The sequence below is a fragment of the Dermochelys coriacea genome, chromosome 4 (genome assembly GCF_009764565.3).
Source record: "Dermochelys coriacea isolate rDerCor1 chromosome 4, rDerCor1.pri.v4, whole genome shotgun sequence".
In the NCBI taxonomy this organism is placed as follows: Eukaryota; Metazoa; Chordata; order Testudines; family Dermochelyidae; genus Dermochelys; species Dermochelys coriacea.
The window spans coordinates 90,414,035-90,435,286 of NC_050071.1; the positions used below are offsets into that span (position 1 = coordinate 90,414,035).

Genomic DNA, 21,252 nt, shown 5'->3' on the forward strand with positions numbered 1-21,252 from the left:
CTTAAAGGACCAATTTTGATTAATTTGAATTCTTAAACTAATTCACAGATTAAATTGTAAATCTCAGAAAATTCATTCTGTATTCAGAGTAAATGCTGTAATTCTGGGGAGAATATGTAGTATTTGAATATAAAACAGTGAGACTAAAACCATGCTTTATGTGCAAAACTCAACTCAGCCTTAATTATGGAGTTGCTATCGATGTCTCCATAATGACGATAGATGGGTCAAGTCAACTAGGTCACTCTTAGGTCACTCTTACCTGGGGCCATTGTAATGTGAGAAAATAACTCAAACATATTATGCCTCTTCCTCTCCCACTAAATTGCATGCTACAATTCTACTGGCTATAAGGAGTAAGGGTATGAGAGAGAGTGGATTCATGTCACGAGTTTTTATTGGCAGGTTACTTGGCCCCAACTGTTATTGCTCCTTGAAAGTTTTGTGGCTGTATGCAAGTTTGGGCATTGGTGTTTGAAAGGATTTCCATAGGTATGTCTACACTGCAATTAGATACCCACGGCTGGCTTGTGCCAACTAACTTGGGCTCGTGTGGCCTGGATTAAAGCGCTGTGTAATTCTGATGCAGACATTAGAGTTCGGGCTACAGCTTAAGCTATGGGACTCCCCCACTTCACTGGGTTCTAGAGTCCAGACTCCAGCCCGAGTATGAATGTCTACACCACAGTTAAACAGCTCTGCCTCCCAAGCGCCCAAATCAGCTGGCATGATAATTCGCTAAGGGCCAGATTTGTAAAAGTATTTCAGTGCCTAAAAATGCAAATAGGTGCCTAGTGGGATTTTCAAATGCACATAGGTATCTTACTCCCATTGGAAATGCACTATCAGGAAATACCCATCATACCTTTAGATATCTGGCCCTAGGACCTTGTCTACATACATGTTTATACTAAAGAAACCAATTTAGTTAAGTGTCTGCAATCCTCTAGTGTGGATGCAGTTAACCAGAACAAGCTATAACAGTAAAAACACCAGACAGTTGCACCAATTTAACTAAATTGATTTTTCTATTGATTTAAATTGGTACAAAAGCCATGTGTAGACAAGAAAATGCCTCAGTAATCTTTCTCCAATGCCTCAAAGATTGGTTCCAAAGGTCTGAAGATAGGAGCGTATGGGTGCAAGTGTGACTAAGTTCCAATTAATACTGATTTCAGAGTAGCAGCCGTGTTAGTCTGTATTCGCAAAAAGAAAAGGAGTACTTGTGGCACCTTAGAGACTAACAAATTTATTAGAGCATAAGCTTTCGTGAGCTACAGCTCACTTCATCGGATGCATTACGATGAATGCATCCGATGAAGTGAGCTGTAGCTCACGAAAGCTTATGCTCTAATAAATTTGTTAGTCTCTAAGGTGCCACAAGTACTCCTTTTCTAATTAATACTGAGTGATTCTAACAGCAAAGAACTTCTCTGATTTGACAGGCAGTAAGAACTTTCCCAGACACAGTTTCCAGTGGATAATATGTCATCTTTATTAATGCATCTTAAACTGTGTAATGTTTCCAGTAAATAATATTTCAATGGAGCAAGATTTTTTTTCAGCCAAATGATGGTTAATATCTGAAGTTTTATATGTGGACTAAGAAATGATTATAGTGTAGTATTTAAACACAGCAGATTCAAGTTACAATAATGAGTAGCTGCCGGAATTAATACAGGATAAGCATAACAAGAACTCACAACAGAGATATAAAACTGTATATTTGATCTAACTAATAACACTGAAACATCCAAGTTGCACTGAAGTATAAATATGGGCCTCAAATTCTACAAATGCATCACACAAGTAAATTCCTACACTCCAAAGATGACCCATTCAAGTCAATGGAGTGCACATGAGTACAATTCAGTACAGATGTAATTACAGGATCAAGGCCAGGGTTTTTAATCAGAACAGAGTCAGATTGTTCATTATCAATCCTGTGCTACTGTAACACACTGCATATCTCTTAACTGAGTATCATTTTAAAGTATACACACAAATAACATGAATACGAGCACTTTATCACAAATGAACACTTTTACAAAATTTATAGCTTTTCATAACCCATTTGTGCTTTTAAAACAATTGCCCTCTTCAATTTAAAGAAGGTAAATGAATTGTCTTTTGTAGAAAAAAAATAGCTTTTGCACCTATAAATATTCACATTTACTCAAAAAAGGCAAAACAACATTTTATCAAATATTGTATTTTTGTGTTCCATCAAAAATAAGTTTGTTCAATTGTAATATGTTTTTTATTGCAGGTGTCAGTTTAAATTACACATTTTAAGAGTTAAAATAGCAGCCATTATCAGTCAATTCTGACTGACAACGTTAAATATTAAGTTCAACAGAAGGACACTGGGCATCTTTCCTCTTCTGATCAAGATATCTCAAACTACCAGTTAAGGACAGGTTGGTGACCTCGGAACCAACTGAAGTCAATGGCAGTTTTGGCTGCAATGGGACTAGAATTTTACATCTAGAACTTTCTATTACCAAACAGAAGACACAAATCCAAACTTCACTTTTGCCTCTTAAGGGCCAAATCCTGCAGTTCTGACATCAATGAGAGTTTTATCTTAGTAAGTAGTGCACAAATTGTATTTATTTAATGTTAATTAACGGGCTTTGCTATGGTTTTCACCACTTGTTTGAAGACATTAAGCTATGCTCCTACGCAAATAAGCAGTGGGATCACACGTGGGGTTTTTTGGAAATGTCATGTTTCTCATGATAAGAGAGAATCACAGGGTGTGATTCACAAAGGGACCTAGGTGTTGCAATGCTGAGAGTCAGCATGCCTAACTTTTAGGTGCCTAGAAAATCTCAAGAACAACATTGCAGTCCACAAAGCTGTTAGGCAGGTAGGTTCCCTATCCAATGCATGTGGAGAGAGAGGCACCTAAGAATGCACATAAAAAGCCAGCATGCTAGCCAATGGGAGATGCCAACCAGAGTAGGTATGCTAAGCCCTGTCCCTCTCACCTGCTGCAGATACCTATCTCTGCTAGCGATTAAAAAATAGGAATCACTCTTCTGGAGTCAGATCGCTTATGCACCTAAGGCAATTCTTTCAGGAATGAGTTTGGAGCCTGCCTCACTTTGTACTAAACAGCAGGAAGAGGAGATGGTGGTAATGCCCCCTATAACTTTTACCCAGTGGTTAGCGCACAGACCTGGAATGTGGGACACACCCTGGAATGTGCCAGAAGGAGAGAAAGAATTTAACCAGGGGTGTCCTACCTGTCAGGAGAGTGCACTGACCACAGAGATATGGGATATTCTGAGGTGTGGCTTCCTCTGTCTTTCCTGTTGATGCTGTTCCATTGTGGATAAATAATGAAAAAGTGGTTGGACCTGGAGATTCCCACTTTTAAGGCGGGTGCCTTGACCAGTGGGCTACAGAATCAATCTCAATCTCTCTCCAGCCCAATGACTGTTCCACTGTGGATAAATACTTAAAAAATCACTGGGCTAGAGAGAGAGCAAAAGTGAAAATGACAATGAACAGAAACTGTACAATAAGAAAAACCATGGAAGTCAGTCTATTTAGATACATTTTAGCAAAAGAATATATATAATATATTATTAAACTTTATATCCAGGGCAGCTACGTATAAAACATTTACACTTTTATTTCCATCAGGCTCTGTGATTGAACAAGCTAAAAGCTATGAATTTACATATTGTTGAATGGGTAACATTTCAAAAGCATTACAGTAGTTTTGCTCTTGTTAAAACTCCTTTTATACGCAGTATCTGAAGTTCTTTACTGAGTAATTAGTCAGACACCTTAATTACCAAAGTCAAATTATAACACTCAGTTAAACCGCTGCAAATACAGAGGGACAGTCAATGAAGCCAATGGAACAATTTATACCGCTGAGGTATCCATGAGTAGTCCCAGCAAAATCAGTCAGATTACTTAAGGAGTAAAGTACTGCTCACTGTGAGTAACTGTGGGCTAATCTATTATAATGTCAGTGTGATTGGATGCTGTGCTCGGTATGAAATTTACCATAGAGCATAGGTAGTATTTTATTGAGGGTATATCTATACTACAAGCACCATAGAGGTACACTCACAGTGCTGAAGCTATGCTGCTGTAATGTAGACACTTACTACAGTGACAGAAGAGATTTTTCTATCACTATCATAAATCCACCCTCTTGAGCTGTGGTAGCTAGGTCAGTGGAATAATTCTTCCACTAGCTGCATTTATGGTGGGGGTTAGGTCGACTTAACTACAATTGCACAGGGCATGAAATTTTTCACAACCCTGAGCAATATAACTAGGTTGACCTAAGTTTTAGGTGTAGATCAGACCTAAGAGAGGGAAATCTGCCCAAGACATCAGAGTTATCCTCTAATCCTTTGAAAAAAGGTTCTTTAGTTTCCAGCACCTAGAGGCATCAGGGACCTTTTAATGTCCCATTTAAAATATGGAAGACATGTATTTTAAGGATTTTGCTATTTGATTCGTAATGTTTTATTTACATACTTGACTCATTTCTTCTACATTTCTTAGGATACCTTTAAGAAAGTATATATTGTCATCTAAGTATATAAGCTGATCCAATACTACAGATAAATCTGTCTTTTAAACCAAGCAGAGATGCACTAGAATTATACTAATTTCACATAGTGCTCCCATGTTTATCTCAAAAATATGTACACCTCAAATACGCTTAATTTTCTGTACTCTTTGTAAATAATGGTTATTAAAATTAGTCTCAGTGAACAGTGTTTATAGATAAGCAAAACTTTTAAAACTTTAGAAAATAAATTAATGTATTTTTGGTAGAGAATACATGAGACTCAATCTCAACCCCTTAGCTTTGAGGCATAAACTAGATCAGCAGTTCTCAAACTGTGGGTCATGACCCCGTTTTAATGGGGTCGCAAGGGCTGGCTTAGATTTGCTGGGGTCAGGGGCTGAAGCCAAAGCCCGAGCCCCACTGTCTGGGGCCAAAGCCTGAGGGCTGAAGCCTGGCGCAGTGGTGCTGAGATTACAGGCCCCCTACCTGGGGCTGATGCCCTTGGGCTTTGGCTTCCCACCCCCTCACCCCGTGGCAGTGGGCTTTGGCCCCCAAACCCAGCGTGGCAGGGATCAGGAGAGCTCAGGCTTTGGTCCCTCCTCCTGGGGTTGTGTAGTAATTTTTGGTGTCAGAAGGCGGTCGCGGTGCAATGAAGTTTGAGAACACCTGAACTAGATTGTTTTTAAAAAACCAAGACCAAAATCTTGAACAAATGCAGCTGTCCCATTTGCTCTAGAATGCTAAGCACAAAGCACTGAATACTCAAGGCTTGATCATGCAAACATTTATGCCTATGAGTAGCCCATCCTGAAGACCACAATTCATCAAAGTATTTAAACATGTGCTTAACTTAAAGCATGTGTCCAAACTGGGACTTAGGCATATGTTTAAAGTTAAGCATGTCCTTAAGTTATTTGCTGAAGAAGCATGGACTGCTGAATCAGGACCCTACTGAGTAAAGTTAACACACATGCTTAAGTGTTTGCAGTACCAAGCTTTAAGTTTAAATTGGGCAAATATTTCTCATAAAAGATGCCCTGATCCTTATCTTATAAAAATGTTTTGTTTATTTTTCAATTACAAAAGTACATTTAAAAACAGAATCATTTGCTAAAAGCAATATAAAACTCTTAAAAGCCTATCTTTGACAAAACATAAGTATTGTTGTTTGCATCTTACATTCTTATACACAGTATTTATAGATATATTCAAAGTAAAATCAGAAATGGATGGAACACAACTACATGAGACTCAAATTCCATTTTATATTGCACAATTACAAAACCACAGAACACCTTCAAGGAACAGCGTTCAAAGTTTTCAATTTTCAAAGTTTTGTTTTATTTACTCAGTTTGCAATTATTTTGCTATTTTCTCTGCAATAATGCACCAGTTTCCATGATCATAGCAAGAACTAATAATATGAAGTTCAGGCACATTCTCTTCCAGTAGACAGCATAGCTCTCCTTCCCGAAAAACATGATAATAACGCATGAAGGCTTTTGTATCCAATATGTCAACAACCTGGTCCCCAACAGCCATTGCTTCATCCAAAATAGAATCAGTGGAGTCAGTTGTTGAAGTTCTTTGAAAGAGTTTGCTAGGGATAGACTTACTATCTTCATCTTTACTATAAGTACAGTTGTTGTCCCTGTCTTCCACAGGACCACTCAGAAAAGATGTTTCTTCATTCTTGCTTTGAACTACTCCATGGTGTTCTCCATTTAAATCCCTTATTACTCCTGAAGCGGTCATCCATTGTGGTTTTTTGAGAGATGCATTTTCCATAAACACTTCATCATCATCTAAACTTTGCTCTTTTAACAATGGCCCACGGTGACCTAAGTCTAAACTGCAGTGTCTTGACGGTTGAATGGATATGGTTCTGTTTGCCCATCCTCCTACATTCTTCAGACATTTCATCCGCTCAGTTTGCTTTCTTAAGGTTGATTCATCAAGGGATCTGGAGAAAAACCATGAACGAAAAGATTTCCCTAGAGCACTATAGAATCGATTTTCTTCTTCTTCAGACATTTTCATGCAGCAGGTTTTGGTTAAGCAATGGTCTGTACTGTGGGAACTTTTTGTATCAAGTTCCTGTTTAAGATTAATTGGGTAGCTGCATTCAGAGCCTACTAGTTGCTGTGGGTGTTTTTTTACATTATGTTCAAGATCACTCTTATGTGCAGACTGATTTGATTCTGAAAGAAGCCGGGAGCACAAGTCCCTATTCCATGGAACAAATACATCTTGTTTTTCAAAGCGACGATTTTTTTGTTCCATAGCCCAAACATAAATCATGATCTGACCTCCAGGTATCAATACCCTTGCCATTTCTTTTATTGCTTTGATTCTTCTTTGTTTAGTTGAGAAATGGTGAATCACTGTGAAGGAAGGAAAGGCATTTCAGCTTAAATATTGCTACCGTTACATTATTTATTTTTTAAAATAATCTTCAGTTAATTTAGTGCTCAACTGACATTGCTGGAAACATAAATTCACAGAACAAGTACAGCAGAAGGTAATACAGTACAAACCTTTTCCATACTTTCCTACCAACATGCCTTAACTACAGTTGGTCAGAAAACTTTGATAGAACCATTTTCCATCAGAAAATGCAGTTCCATCGAAATAGAAATTGTTGGCAAAATCATGTCAATTTTGCAGAAATTTCACTTTAGAGAAAAATTGAAAAAATTCCAGCAATGTAAAAATGTTGCTTTTCCATGTTTTCAAAATGAAACATTTTGATTTTTAATTTTTAAATTAATTTTTGTTTTAAACTTTTTAATATTATAATATAACATTTTAAATCAAAATCAAAACAAAACTTGTCAATCAGTCCAAAACAAGAATTTTTTTCAGAATTTTCCTTTGTGGAGAATTTAGAAATTTTACAGGTTTGTTCCAATTTGAAAAAAAGCCAAATTGTGAAGTCTCAAAATCCTTCATGAAATGGAATTTACATCCTCTGCCCAGATCTCGCCTTAATTGTGTCCTGAATGGAGCACTTCTAGCCACAAGTGGGTAGTTGAGACTCCCCGGCCCATTCAACCACTGGGTTCCTGATTAATTAAATTAAAGTATCTCAAATATGCAAATTGTTCTGAGGATGATAACCAAAGATGACTGAATACTAAACTAATATAATTTCCAAATAATATGTTTTAATTTAGGTACATTTAAAGTATGTCTATCCAAAGCACCAGGTGGAAAAATTAATGAAAAATCGGTACAATATATGAATTGGACTAGTGTAAAAAACTAAAAACATGCTAATACCTCTCCATGAACTGAATCGCCCATTTAATCTACTCTCCTCTTTCACAAAAGATGCCTGGGAGAACCAATAAGCTTTGCAACATGACCTGAAAGCCACCATTTCCAGGCTCTGGTTGAATAAGGAAAGGAAGCTGAGCACATCATGCCTTACCCTCATTTGAATAAGGGCTCTGCTGGCTCAAGAATCTCACCTGTTCACAGCTGCTAACATATCATATAGTATAAGAGACAGACTGAGGTAGGCAAGGACCAAGACCACTTGGTGATTTACATGTGAAAGCCAACACCTTAAATTTCATCCAGAAATCAGCTGGTCACAGAGTACAGGAGTAATGTGCTTCTTACTGAGTTGCCATATTCTGAACTAGCCACAATTTCTGAATGGTTTTAAGGTGTAGCCCCATGTAAAGGAGACTGCAATCATCATATGTGCATCTCACCCCAGTTAGTTGTGTCTTAATTTGTCACAAAGCATGGGTAAGATGTGCAAATGAGTGTGCAACCTTCTTGCCAAGTGCTCATGATAAAACCCTACTGATGTTAACTGGACAACTAGGAGCAGCTGAGGACTCAATATTATGCCTAGTAACAAACAGTGAGCATGGTCCCTCAATCAGGGGTTCTACTATTCCTCCCCCCACCTTTTCAGTACTATCTCAGACTTACATAAATCAAGGCTCAACCAGCTTGCTTTCAACAAAATCCAAGTTTCTTAGACACTGGGATCAGATGACATAAAGACACAGAGCAGAGTGTCATACTGAAGACATTTCAGGGCAATGGATATCTGATCTCTGTCTATCACAAGGAACAGATAATCAGCCAACACAATCTGTGCAGACAAGTCAGGGCTGCACAGCCCCAGGCAAGTTAATGGGGGAAAGGGAAGCCCAACAAAAAAAAAACGAGAGAGAGAGAGAGGACATTTTTATTTTGGTTGGGAAGCTAAGGGAGAGACAGCACAGCTTAGGGAGTTCCTGCTAAATTTGCTCTTCCTCCAGACAGAGTTTTTGTACTGCTCTGAGACACTAGCTGCATGGATCAGGTCGCTCTAGCATTGCAGTGCCCAGCAGATTAGATAGATGAGAGAGAGCGCTCTGACCTGGCACCAGCTACCAAAAGCCAGTCAAGACCCAAGGATAATTCCAAACTAGGGAACCATTGAGCCCTAGTGGAGTCAGGAGAGGGCTCTGCCACAACTAGGGATGAAGAACAAGTAAAGTGATTTTTGTTTAAGCTGGGCAACACTACAGCACCTGCAGACCCCATCTGAGGACTCTCAACCTCAGCCATACCATCCACCTCAGGTAAGTTTTAGGGAGGAGTTTGTGAGCATTAGGAGGTGAGGGAAATTGGCTTATTTATAAATGTTGGTTAATTATTAGTTAATCACTTCTTTCCCCAGATCCTATTTTCCTCTTCCTAATAAAGTTCTCTCCTCTGTTATGATGTTGGGGGGGGGCGGTATTATCCCTTTTGCTGGGGTTTGCTTTAGTTATTTTATTGTCCTCCGTGTACTGGGCTTTACTCTCCTTGTCAGCTTGTAATATCATCATGGATTTCTCAAGAGACAGCAACCTTTTTCTCAAGCATGGGGAGAAATCACTCTGAGTGGAAACACCAGGCATCAAGAAAAGAACTTAGGACCCAGCCGGCACAAGGAGGGGAAAAAGCCACTCCAAATATTAGTGATATCAAGCACCTGGGAGAGAAGAGGAAGGAAGCTTAAGACACACTTGGAAGGAGAGGGCTACAGTTTTTTCCATATTTCATTATTCTGATATAAGAACCTGTCAGCAGCTGTGGTGATAATATGGCAAACTACAATAGCATTGTAGCTTAGTACTAAAAACTTTGTAAAATAAATCCAGGGAAGAATATTGTTAAAAATATCATCCAAAATGCCCTTCCCTCATCTGTTCCTCTTATATTTATACATATAGGAGGACATGGGTAATATAGGAAAAAATGAAACTCCACGGGACTTAGGCATCTAAGTTGCTTAGGTGGTTTTGAACTTTTACCCCATGTCTGCTCCAGAAAAAATGTATATTCTTAACACTCGCTAGTTAAGATGAGTTGTAGATTTAATATGTTGTTGGTCAAGGTAGACCAGGGGAGTGCGGGAAAGAGTTTGCCTTGACTAGCTACATGTTTTAAAACTACAACTTGATTTGCTTATACTAGGATTTTAACACACATTAGTTAACACACATTAAAAACAAACCTTTTTTTCTAGTATGTACAAGGCCACACAAATAAATGGTACTTCCCTAGTCAATGTCATTGTTATGAAATTAAACTGAATATATTTTCGTTCTCAAGTTTCCTATCATGAAACTCCATTTTGTAAGATTTAAAAGATAACTACATAGCTTAAAAATAACCATGACAATGAGATGTAAGAACCAACTGAAAAAACGATTCAAAATATTTCATGTTTATTTTGGAACAGAACAAACATTCTACTGTATTCTCTTACCTCCGATGGAGATAATTGCATTGAAGCACTGATCCCTAAGGGGAAGATTAAGGTTGTCACATACCGAGACTTCACAGCCTTTCTTCCTTGCAATCTTTATCAAAGGCTCACAGTAATCACAGCCCAGATTAAACACCTGACTGTTGATATTGAGATACTTTCCAGTCCCACATCCTACAAAACAATAAGCTTTATTACACAGGAAGCAACTATTATGAGATTCCTTCACCCCACCTCTCATCCCTCATGGAAAAGTGAAAACACTTGGTGCCAAAATACTCCTGTAAACCTTTTAATTTTAAAACCATCCTAGAAAATGCAATGATCCTGCTTCATTCCCACTGAAATCATTTTGCCTCTGTAAAATTATATATTCACATCATCAGACATGGAACGATATCTACAACAGCAACATGAAAGCTTTGTAAATTCATGGCACAGTGGTACAGATCATCAATAAATCATGAACAAAATTAAAGGCTAAAATTCTCTCTTCGATCCACAATGTATATATTTATTCAGTTCCTTCTGATGTTAATGGAAATTTTCTGCACATGCAACTGCACCCTATTCCTCCCATACTAAAAACTAGACTGTGCAATGGATTTCTCTTTGGATGGGCTGGGGAGGTAGAGGAGAAAGGAATCCTCCCCCAATAAGCTAATGCAGCCCCTTCATGAGGAGTGAGGGAGCAAACGGGAAGATCAATGAAGCAGCAGCTCCTTCAGCCCTCTCCCTGATCTCCACCTTGTAGCCACTGTTGAGCTGAGCCCCATGTCATATATGCCCCCCTCCAGGAACCTAGGAATATTGCCCTGAACATTGTGCAACAGTTCTACTGCCAGTGAGACATCTGTGGTTGCAGAGGAAAGGGCAGGATTTGCCCCACACTGCTGAATACGGATCTGCAGCACAGACGAGAGAGGACAATTTTAACTTCCAAACACAGACTTGAAAATGACCGAAGTTCAATGGTTTCTATGCAACGAAGAACTATTTCAATGTTACAGCCACATCCTCTTTCTGTTATTGTTTTAATCAGTTACAACTGCACATTTGTATGTGTAATGGGCATCTATAGAATGTCTCTTCTACCTGGAAGTATCTTTAGAAATATTTAAGGATCAGTGCTGTTCTACAGTGAAATATTCCAGAGTGCTCTTCAATACCATATGCATTACAGGCACTTTTCAAAATTAGATTAAGAAACATTCAGCACAGTTATGGGTCAGTGGTAAAGAATAGTATCTGAAAGTTTACACCCTGGAGGCAGAGGAACAGCTAGGCAAAGAGAACCATTTTATTTTTAGTAATTCAATTTAAAGGCCTGAGTTATCTTTAGAAACAGCACTGCAGCTTGCAGCCCTGCTGCTTTCATTGATGATAATGGGCAACATTATCTACAAAGACAGCACAGTAACTGTGAGAGAACAGCAGAACACTCAAAGTGGTAAAAAAGAGCACATTGCTACAGCAAAAATCCAGCATTATTCCTAAGAATAATGCTCAAGAGAAATGAAAGAGACTAATATATTAAAGCAGTTCAAAGAAAATATGAGATGAAAAATTAAGATATGCATGTTAATAAGAGAGGAGGAGTTGTTAAATCAGAGCAAAAGTATAATTGATTATTATGTTAGTAGCAGTAACACTCAATTAAAAGGCAAATTGTGTGTATATTGATTAAAATGCTTTAATTCAGTTATTTGACGGGTAGTTTTTGCAGAAGAGTTTTTATAATCTCAGTGCATGCGCTGGAATAAGGGAACCAAAAATACTGTTGGGCTACCAACAAATGCTTCTGTTGTAATAATTGTAAGCCTGACTAGTGGAAAGTGCGTGGAGGTTCATGAATTGCTACAATGACCTGTTATTTAAAATTGTTTAAGAAAAGATATAAGAAGGAGACAGAAAGTAAAAATGTTCTGTTTAAAGTAATTCAGTCTGATACCAGTCAACTACTTTGTTAAGATTACGACTGGTAAAAAATAGGAATAAGGGACAGGAAATCAATGGACCAATTGGTGCTTCAGAAATTAGGCCTCATTGTTGGGCAAAATAATTAGAGGATGGCCCAATCCACACATTAAACCCTTAAACAGAGGCTTGAGGGAGAACAAAGAACTTTTACCATCACAGCAGCTGCAGCAGCAGGATTGTTGCCATGACATCAGACCTTAATAGTCTACGGGGAAGGTGGACCACCATCACGTCATCAGTGAGGATCTCAGCATGTGAGATCCCACTCTGTCTCCCTTCCCCTCCCCCATTATCTTCCTCCTGTCCTACCTCTCTCTCGGCTTTTTGCCTGACCCTGAAATCAACTGTATTAAACAGCATCAGCATGGCGAGATGAGATGGCCAATCCAGCTCTGCTCAGCCTGAGAAGGACCAGTGAAGCTGAGATGATGTCTCTGATCAGAAAGGCGAGCCAGGATCCAGAACAACAGCTGTTGTGGCTGATCAGCCAGCCCAATGCATCCATCGGTGACTGAGCAGCCATCCTGTATCCTAAGAACCTCAACAAAAGCTATATTTCCCCTGGTGTCTGTCAGCTTTTCGAAAGCAGGATGGTGACTATCATTCCCAACTAAGTTTTGAACAACAGAACTAACTCTTTCTTCCCACCAAGAAGGACTGTTTGGCAGAATAAGAGACTCTAATCCTATATTAACCCTCTTCAAAAGAGCATTTGATAGGTTTTAAGTTTGTTTTGCATCATCACTCAATTTCAGTTTCAATGCTTTTTGCCTTGTTTTGTTTCTTTTCCTTTTGTGTGTTTTTATTGGTAAGTTTCTAACCTTTGGCATGCATTTTATAGTATGTTTGCCATGGTACAAAGCAGGCTGAGGTCTCTATATATGCACCAAACCACGAACCTTCTTTAACACTGTTTAATGTTAGACAGTGACAGGGTCACGTTAATACCTTTGACTCTTTGGGCCCTTTATTCCATCTAAATGAATACAACAGTTCACATTTCCACATCAGAATGCAACTTAATATTTCTAACCCTTCTTGTGCCCCATGATACTGTATATATATGGTATTAATTTGTAATAGTATTTAGTAATAAGGCAATAAGCGGGCAGTTCCTTTTTATGAAGCTGTAGCAAGGTCAGCTATCTCACATGTACCCCTCATGGCGGGGATGCCTCTGCAGTGCCCTGCCTCAGTTTACTCCTTGGTTCCTCAATAAACTTAAAAAGAGGCTTTCACAAGTCTCTTAACAGCCCTTCTTGAGGTCTGATTTTATTAACAAAGTTCCAAAACAAACCCAAGAAGCTCTTAAGCAAGGCACAGCCCCCCCCCCCCCCCCCGAGGTACTGTGTCTTACTGCTCTCTAAGGCACTGGAAAAAACACAAGGCCTGCCCTCCCTTCTTTGTCTCTCCCCAAAAGAAAAACAAAACTTCCAGCTGGGTCTTTCTACCCAGCCATAACTCCCTTCCTCTGGGATGACTGCAGGAGAGACTCTCTTCCTGCAACTTTACTCTGCCATCCCTCTTGGCTATTCACAGGTCTCTGTGTTTCTACCCCTTCAGAGACCTGGTTCAGTCACATGACCACCTGTCACATGCCTTGATTTATACTCTCCACCCAAGGAGGTAAATAGCTTGGTCACAGGTGGGTTGAGACCTGTCTCCCTTTAGAAGGGCCAGCCACCATGTGACAGAAGCAATAATCAATTCCTATGTAAACAAATTACAAGGTCAGAGGCTGAGTAAGTTATCCTAATAAAGGAACAATATAAGGATCATGGACCAAGGGACATCCCATCCTATTATCATTAGTATGCTATGTGTAAAACAAACAAAAAAAGTTTTTAACAATAAATGTCCTGTTAAATAAAAAGGATTTCAGCATTCTAAGCTAAAATTAACATATCTACTCTCAAAAGCATTCAAATATTTAAAAGAAGAAAAAAATGAATGCATAAAAGTACTCTGAGATCTCTGTGATTAGGACCCATTCAAAAAAAGTGAACTTCACCACTAACTCCTTTCCCAGTTTTGCCTGACACTATTGGTTAGTTATGCATCTCATAGAGAACCCACACCAGGTGAATTGCTCATAAATATGCTCAGGACAGACAAAAATACTGACCTGTTCATCTGGAAACTATATTCTTAGTACCTTAACTGGTGCATTTGTGTGGCACTTATGCCAGATCCTCTAAGGTAGTTTAGTCACCTAACTCCCACTAAGAAAAGGAGTACTTGTGGCACCTTAGAGACTAACAAATTTATTAGAGCATAAGCTTTCGTGAACCCCACTGGCACCTAACTACCTTTGAGAATCTGGACCTGACTCTCTAGCCTAATGTGCAGGGCATCCCCTTTGGATGACATGGTGTCCAGAAGACACTAGAGCAAAGTAAAAAGTGTCCACAGGTTTAATTTCAAGCTTTTGCAAAGTGAAAAGACATTGTAACTGAAAATTGTGCTGGCACAAGACAAAACAAAATAAAACCCTAAACTCTACACAAGGCCTGGATCTTTTAGGCATCATAAACCCTGGCTTGATTAAAATATACACAGAAGTACTCTTGAGTACATCAGGCCATGCTCAGGGGTATTATTATACTCACTTTGTAGGCATGTGCCTTCACTGTCAGGGGTATTGTAACCTGGAGCACGACGTCACAGCACCATTCGTTCCCACCATCAATAGAGTAGGGAGTGACTCACCCATCCCAGCTGGGCTCCAATCCCTCTGTTGCTGCCACTGGCATCATTGCACTGGGCCTGAGGCGACCTGCCAGGCAGACAGCCTGGAGGTATGAGCAGAGGTGGGGGTCAGCAGTACTGCTCCCATCAGAAGCGGGGCTGGAGCTCAGGGAGAGGCAGGACTGGGCACGGCCTCCCTGTGGGAAAGGTTGCAACCTCACAAGCCTGGGCCCTCTCTGACATCCCCATTCCTTCCTTGGAGCCCCCATCCCCACACACACTGAATTTGGAGGCTACATCTGCCCCTGGTTTTCCTCAGTTTGGGAAAGGCCATTACGTTTGAAATACTGACAAGGTGAACTTCACATTGTTTTAGAAAGCAAATAGTATGTATTTTGGTAAAGGGTAGACATGCAAAGAGAAGTTTTCAGCTGATAGAGCAATAAGATATGTGATAACACATTCCTCTCAATTTTCTTTGATTTTCAGGGACTGTATGTCCATTACCTCATATGCTGTTAAGAATATACACACTAGGTTTCAAGGACAAGTATGATAAACATAATGCGTAAAACAAATGATGACATGATTTTTCATTCAATAAATACAGTAACTTACCTATATCAGCAATGAGACTGCCAGGCTTTTGCTCCAACAGAAACTGACGAACACGAGGCCATGCTTTGCTTTGCAAGTCATTAAAATAGGAGGCTGTGCTTTCATACACACTATGTACATGCTGATTTTCCAGCTGAGTAGCCTCATGTTCCATCCTGAACACAGCATAAGACATAACAGACAAATATTACATACAGAACCGAAATTGTAGTAGCATAGGTTGTAAATTTTTGTAGTTTTTGACAAGTCATGCCTCTATAAATTCACATTTATAAAATTATAAGACTCATTTATAAAATGCCTTTTCATCACATAGGGTCAGTTACTGTGCCACTGAAGTCAGTGGGAGTTTTTCCTTTGACTTCAGTGGGTATAGGATTATGCCCAAAGAGCATCATGCAATAACATGTGTACCAGTATTCATATTTACAGGATAATTTTACCAATGAAATGCAGGCATCTATGGGGTGGAACGCATCAGAGGTTTCGCAATGCACAACAACATTACACAATAGTTTAGGGCACAAAGTAAAGAATACTGTATCCAATTGAAACTGCAGGTAAATTTAGGTATGCAGAATATAATTACCTGAATTGAAATTTGGTCAGGACATTGACACTAACACCCTTTAACCATGTGTAACACTGACAGATCCCGGTCATCGGCAGGCGGGATCAAACCAGAAACCTCTGGAGCTTAGTGTATGAGCCTCTACTGCATGAGCGAAAAGCCAACTGTCTGTTAGCTAAGGCTGTAAAGCAAACTCATTAATCTCCCTCTTTAAGTGGTCTCGGTGCCACTAGATGGGACAGAACACCATACACAGAAGGTGTGTGGATTACATATTTCCCCTAGCTGAGGAAGCGCATCCCGAGCTTCAGAGTCTTCCTAGTTGAAATCCCAGATGAGCCCCCACTTGTAACGCGGACAGACCCACCTCTGGAGCTTAGTGCATGAGCCTCTACTGCTGGGGCGGGCAAACTTTTTGGCCTGAGGGCCACACTCAGGTTCAAAACTGCATGGAGGGCTGGGTAGGGAAGGCTGTGCCTCCCCAAACAGCCTGGCCCCCGCCCCCATCTGCCCACTCCCACTTCCCACGCCCGGACTGCCCCCCTCAGAACTCCCAACCCATCCATCTCCCCTGCTCCTTGTCCCCTAACCGCCCCAAGCCGGGACCCCTCCATCCCTGACCACCCCCCGGGACCCCATCCCCTTTCCAACTCCCCTGCCCAACTCCCCTGCTTCCAGTCCCCTGACTGCCCCGACCCCTAGCCACACCCCTGCCCCTGACATGCCCCCCGGGATTCCCACACTTATCGAATCCGCTCCCCATTCCCCATCCCCTGACTGCCCTCCAGAACCTCCGCCCTATCCAACCGCTCCCTGTCCCCCGACTGCCCTGACCCCTATCCATACCCCCACCCCTAACTGCCCCCGGGATCCTACCCCCTATCCAATGCCCCCTGCTCCCTGTCCCTGACTGCCCCCCGGAACCTCCTGCCCCTTATCCAACCCCCTGGCCCTGGCCCCCTTATCATGCCACTCAGAGCAGCATGTCTGGCAGCTGTGCTTGGCAGGAGTGCGCAACCTCGCTGCCCAAAGCTCTGCCCATGCGGTGGTGTAGGGAGGGAAGGGGCCGGGGGCTAGCCTCCCCACCAGGAGCTCAAGGGCTGGGCAGGATGGGCCTTCGCAGACTGGATGTGGCCCGCGGGCCATAATTTCATAGATTCATAGATACTAAGGTCAGAAGGGACCATTCTGATCATCTAGTCCCACCTCCTGCACAACGCAGGCCACAGAATCTCACCCACCCACTCCTACGAAAAACCTCACCTATGTCTGAGCTATTGAAGTCCTCAAATTGTGGTTTAAAGACTTCAAGGAGCAGAGAAGCCTCCCTCAAGTGACTCATGCCCCATGCTACAGAGGAAGGAGAAAAACCTCAAGGGCCTCTTCCAATCTGCCCTGGAGGAAAATTCCTTCCCGACCCCAGGGAAACTCTGCAGCCAACATGGCTTAGCCATGCTCAGGCTTTGCCATGCAGCTGATTGCCTTGGATGGTTTCTGTTGTCTCCAGCTCTCCTGCTCTATGAAGGAACTTAATTGCTCCTTGCATTTTTCCCAAAAGAAGGGTGGTTCGCACGGCCAGTGGGTTTAACCAGGCTGCCACTGATACCTGTCAGCAAATTTGCCCACTTCTGCTCTACCACATGAGCTAAAAGCCATATGGCTCTTAGCTAAGGTTATAAAGCAAACTCATTAATCTCTCTCTCTCTAAGTGTTCTCGGTGCCACTAGATGGGACAGAACACCCACACCCACATGCAAAAATGGGCAATCTCTAATGGTCTAGAGCTAGCTGGAAAATTTTTGTCAAAACAAAGTTTCAACAAAAATTATGATTTTTTCCGTTTTCTAACCAGTTTAGTAAGGACCTCAGTATAATGACTCATCTGAAAGATGGCACCTTTAACAGCACAGTGCTCCTAAGGCCATGCTGGATGGGTACAGAGTCAGAGATAAGGACCTCTACTGAATCATCACCATTACTTTTTTACTTTTTCTTGATGTTCTTCAATCCAAGTATCCACCAGGCCATCCTTCTTTATCTCCTGAGGCCTGATGAGATTACAGGCCAAGATGTTATGGTTGCAAGCATTTATATGGCATTCTTCATATTTACTCACATTACTGATAGCCTAGTCAGAAATTACTCCTCCACATCAGAAAAACAGGACTCATTAATCATGGAGTGTTTTTATCCAAGTAGCCAGCAGAAACTAAAGCCTGTTTAGAGATCTCCCCTGAAGAATCAAGTAATATATTGTACAGATGAAAATACCAAAGTGATTCATTTGGTTGCATTTGAAAATGTCAGAAGCCCCACTTGACACTTGACATATAACACAGTCCTCTGGATTTTCAGGTACTGTTTATTTCTGGAATCACCTTCTACCTATCCTCTTTAATGTTGCAATAACTTATTAAGAGGCAGGATTGAAACAGCAAAACAAAATGGTATGTGAAATAATGTAAATTATTTAAGGCCCCAATCCTGCAACACTTTACACGTGTTCTAAACTTTGAGTGTGTAAGTAGCCCCATTGTGTGCTTTGGTATTTGCAATGGTATTTGTGTGCTTAAAATTAAGCATATATGTGTGTGTTCACAAGATTGGAGCCTAACTCTTCATCTATTTTATCTGTTTTTTTGGCCTTTGGTATGCAGGAGCTTAGGCTGGATGATCATAGTATTTAATCACTATGACTCTCTCTTCAAGCCACTTATGTTTACAATCTTCAGAACCCTCACTTTCCTCATTTCTTAAATAGTCCATAATTTTTTGTAACTATCAGAGCACTTATGGGTGCATAAAACAACATTTTTACAACTTTTCAGCATCATTTTACAATACTTTAATTGGCTTTCAATTAACATGCATTTAGTGCCATTTTGAAGTGGTACAAAACTGTAACAAATTTGGGTGACAGTGACTTATGCAGAAGTGCATAGTAATGAAGCATAGACATAAAAGGATGTAACATATATCAGGGTTTATTGAGTCAGTATTTCTTCAGAGTGCCATTTCAAGTAACACTGTTGAGTACATTAGGCTGGGTTACTTTCAGTAATTCCAAATTAGCTGTTCATATACTCTTTCTAAAACCCAAATATTTTCTCTCAATACCGTTAAATAAAACAGGTCAGTTATGTTTTATCTTCTTTTCAGTCTACTGCTTTCTCTTCCTATACCTCAAAAGATCTATTTTATTTTACTTTCTCATTGCCTGAAGTCTTCCTTCTCCATTCGTAAGTCAAGCTCCAAAAGCTTTTAACCATTTTCCTTTGTCCTTCAATATACTCTTTGCTCTCTGTTTTATATTTGAGACTCAGTTACATTGTGTTCAGTGTTTCTAACTGTCCTTATCTTCCTTCTTGAAGCCTTTTCTTCTATTCCTGAAGTTCTCAAACAAAAATGAAATGTTTTCAACTGTTCAAATTAAATTCAAACACCCTGAAGAACTGCCAGTTTATACCAACAATACAATTAATTAGCTCATTTGAAGGTTAAATCAGTTGTTTCACGTAATACCAAAGTCAACATGAGCTTAAGCTAGTGGGTGATAAAAACTATAGTTTTAATTAATAAGCACAAAATTTCACTTTAACTAAGATATCTCAATTTAATTCTCATGTAGGATGTGGTTTAGTTTTGTTTCTTACCCAATGAATTACAAAACTAGTAGGTGAAAGTGAAGCTGCTCAAGAGCATAGGAGCTGGAAGAAGGGGTGTGGGGGTGCTCCTGCACTCCCTGGCTTGAAGTAGTTTCCATCATCTACAGCAGTGGTGGGCACCCTGTGGCCCATCAGGGTAATCAGCTAGCGGGCTATGAGCTGCAGGCGGTCATGCCTCCAGACAGTCAATGTAAACAAACTGTCTTGCGGCCCACCAGCGGATTACCCTGACAGGCTGCATACAGCCTGAGGGCCGCAGGTTACCCACCACTGATCTACAGGGTTTACAGTTTGGTTCAATGGCTCTCAGTACTTCCACTATAAATATTGCTCCAGCACCCCGGCTCAAGAGAACATATGGAAAAGTTTCTCTGGCTCCATTTTAGGCCTGATCCAAAGCCCAGTGGAGCCAATGGGAGGTTTTCCATTGATTTTGATGGGCTGTGGAACAGGTCCTATTAAAGCAGTCACACCCAACCCCAAATCAGCATCACCAATAAGTGAAGCTGTTAGGTGTCATTTATCCTATCTATTTCCTTTTCAGATCTCCTATTCGCTGTAATTGGTTTTGACTTTTCTCCTATACCGGACATCCAGAGGTTTCCCTGTACCTGGTAAAAGTGCATTTAGTAAAACTGCTGCATCCCATATTGCTAAGCTTTACATTTATCTTCAGTTTGGGGTTCTGAAGCTGCTAGAGCACTTTATTCTTCAGTTATGACTAGTAGCTCACATCACATCCAGTGGAAAAATGCTGTGTTAAGAATGAGATCACAGAGAGGTGATCACTACTTAGCTATTATGGCTATGGGCATGAAAAGAAATCTAAGATAGTGTGAATAGGTTCCCAGGGTCTTCATTTAATTTATGTATGCAGGGCAAATCTCACTTCCACTACATCAGATGGCAGGGGGGAGCAATGTTAATAGTTGAGAGGTAAGAGTATCTCTCTGAGCCTTTTTCAGCTACCATTAACCACTGATAGGTAACTGGATAGATAGGTAGCTGAACAAAACTCAACCACCCTTGCTCTCCTCCACATTCCATTTCTCTGCTTTCACTTTTTAATTACACATACCTCATGTGCCGCTTTATTTTCAGAGTGGTAGCTGTGTTAGTCTGTCAGCAAAAACAACGAGGAGTCCTTGTGGCACCTTAGGGACTAACAAATTTATTTGGGCATACGCTTTTGTGGGCTAGAACCCACTTCATCAGATGCATCATGAAAGCTTATGCCCAAATAAATTTGTTAGTCTCTAAGGTGCCACAAAGACTCCGCATTGTTTTTTCTTTATTTTCTCTATCCCTTCCCTTGAATCACAAAGAGCAGCTACAACTCTTCTAGTTCTAGTTCTTCTATTTTTCCATTAACATTTTGAAACTTTTTAAATAATTAATTTATCAAGAATTCAGCTCTTAA

At 40.4% G+C, this 21,252-nt stretch overlaps 1 protein-coding gene across 1 annotated transcript in view; it reads right to left on the reverse strand.

The window, feature by feature from the left end:
• Positions 1 to 1,473: 1,473 nt before the first annotated feature.
• Positions 1,474 to 21,252, reverse strand: part of TRMT9B (tRNA methyltransferase 9B (putative)) — a 43,648-nt gene continuing 23,869 nt past the window's right edge. The window contains exons 2-4 of the mRNA XM_038401099.2: positions 15,597 to 15,751; positions 10,311 to 10,484; positions 1,474 to 6,930 (exon numbers count right to left, since the gene is read on the reverse strand). Coding sequence (XP_038257027.1) covers positions 5,906 to 6,930; positions 10,311 to 10,484; positions 15,597 to 15,751 — 1,354 coding nt within the window. The 3' untranslated portion in view covers positions 1,474 to 5,905. The remainder of the gene's footprint in view (positions 6,931 to 10,310; positions 10,485 to 15,596; positions 15,752 to 21,252) is intronic.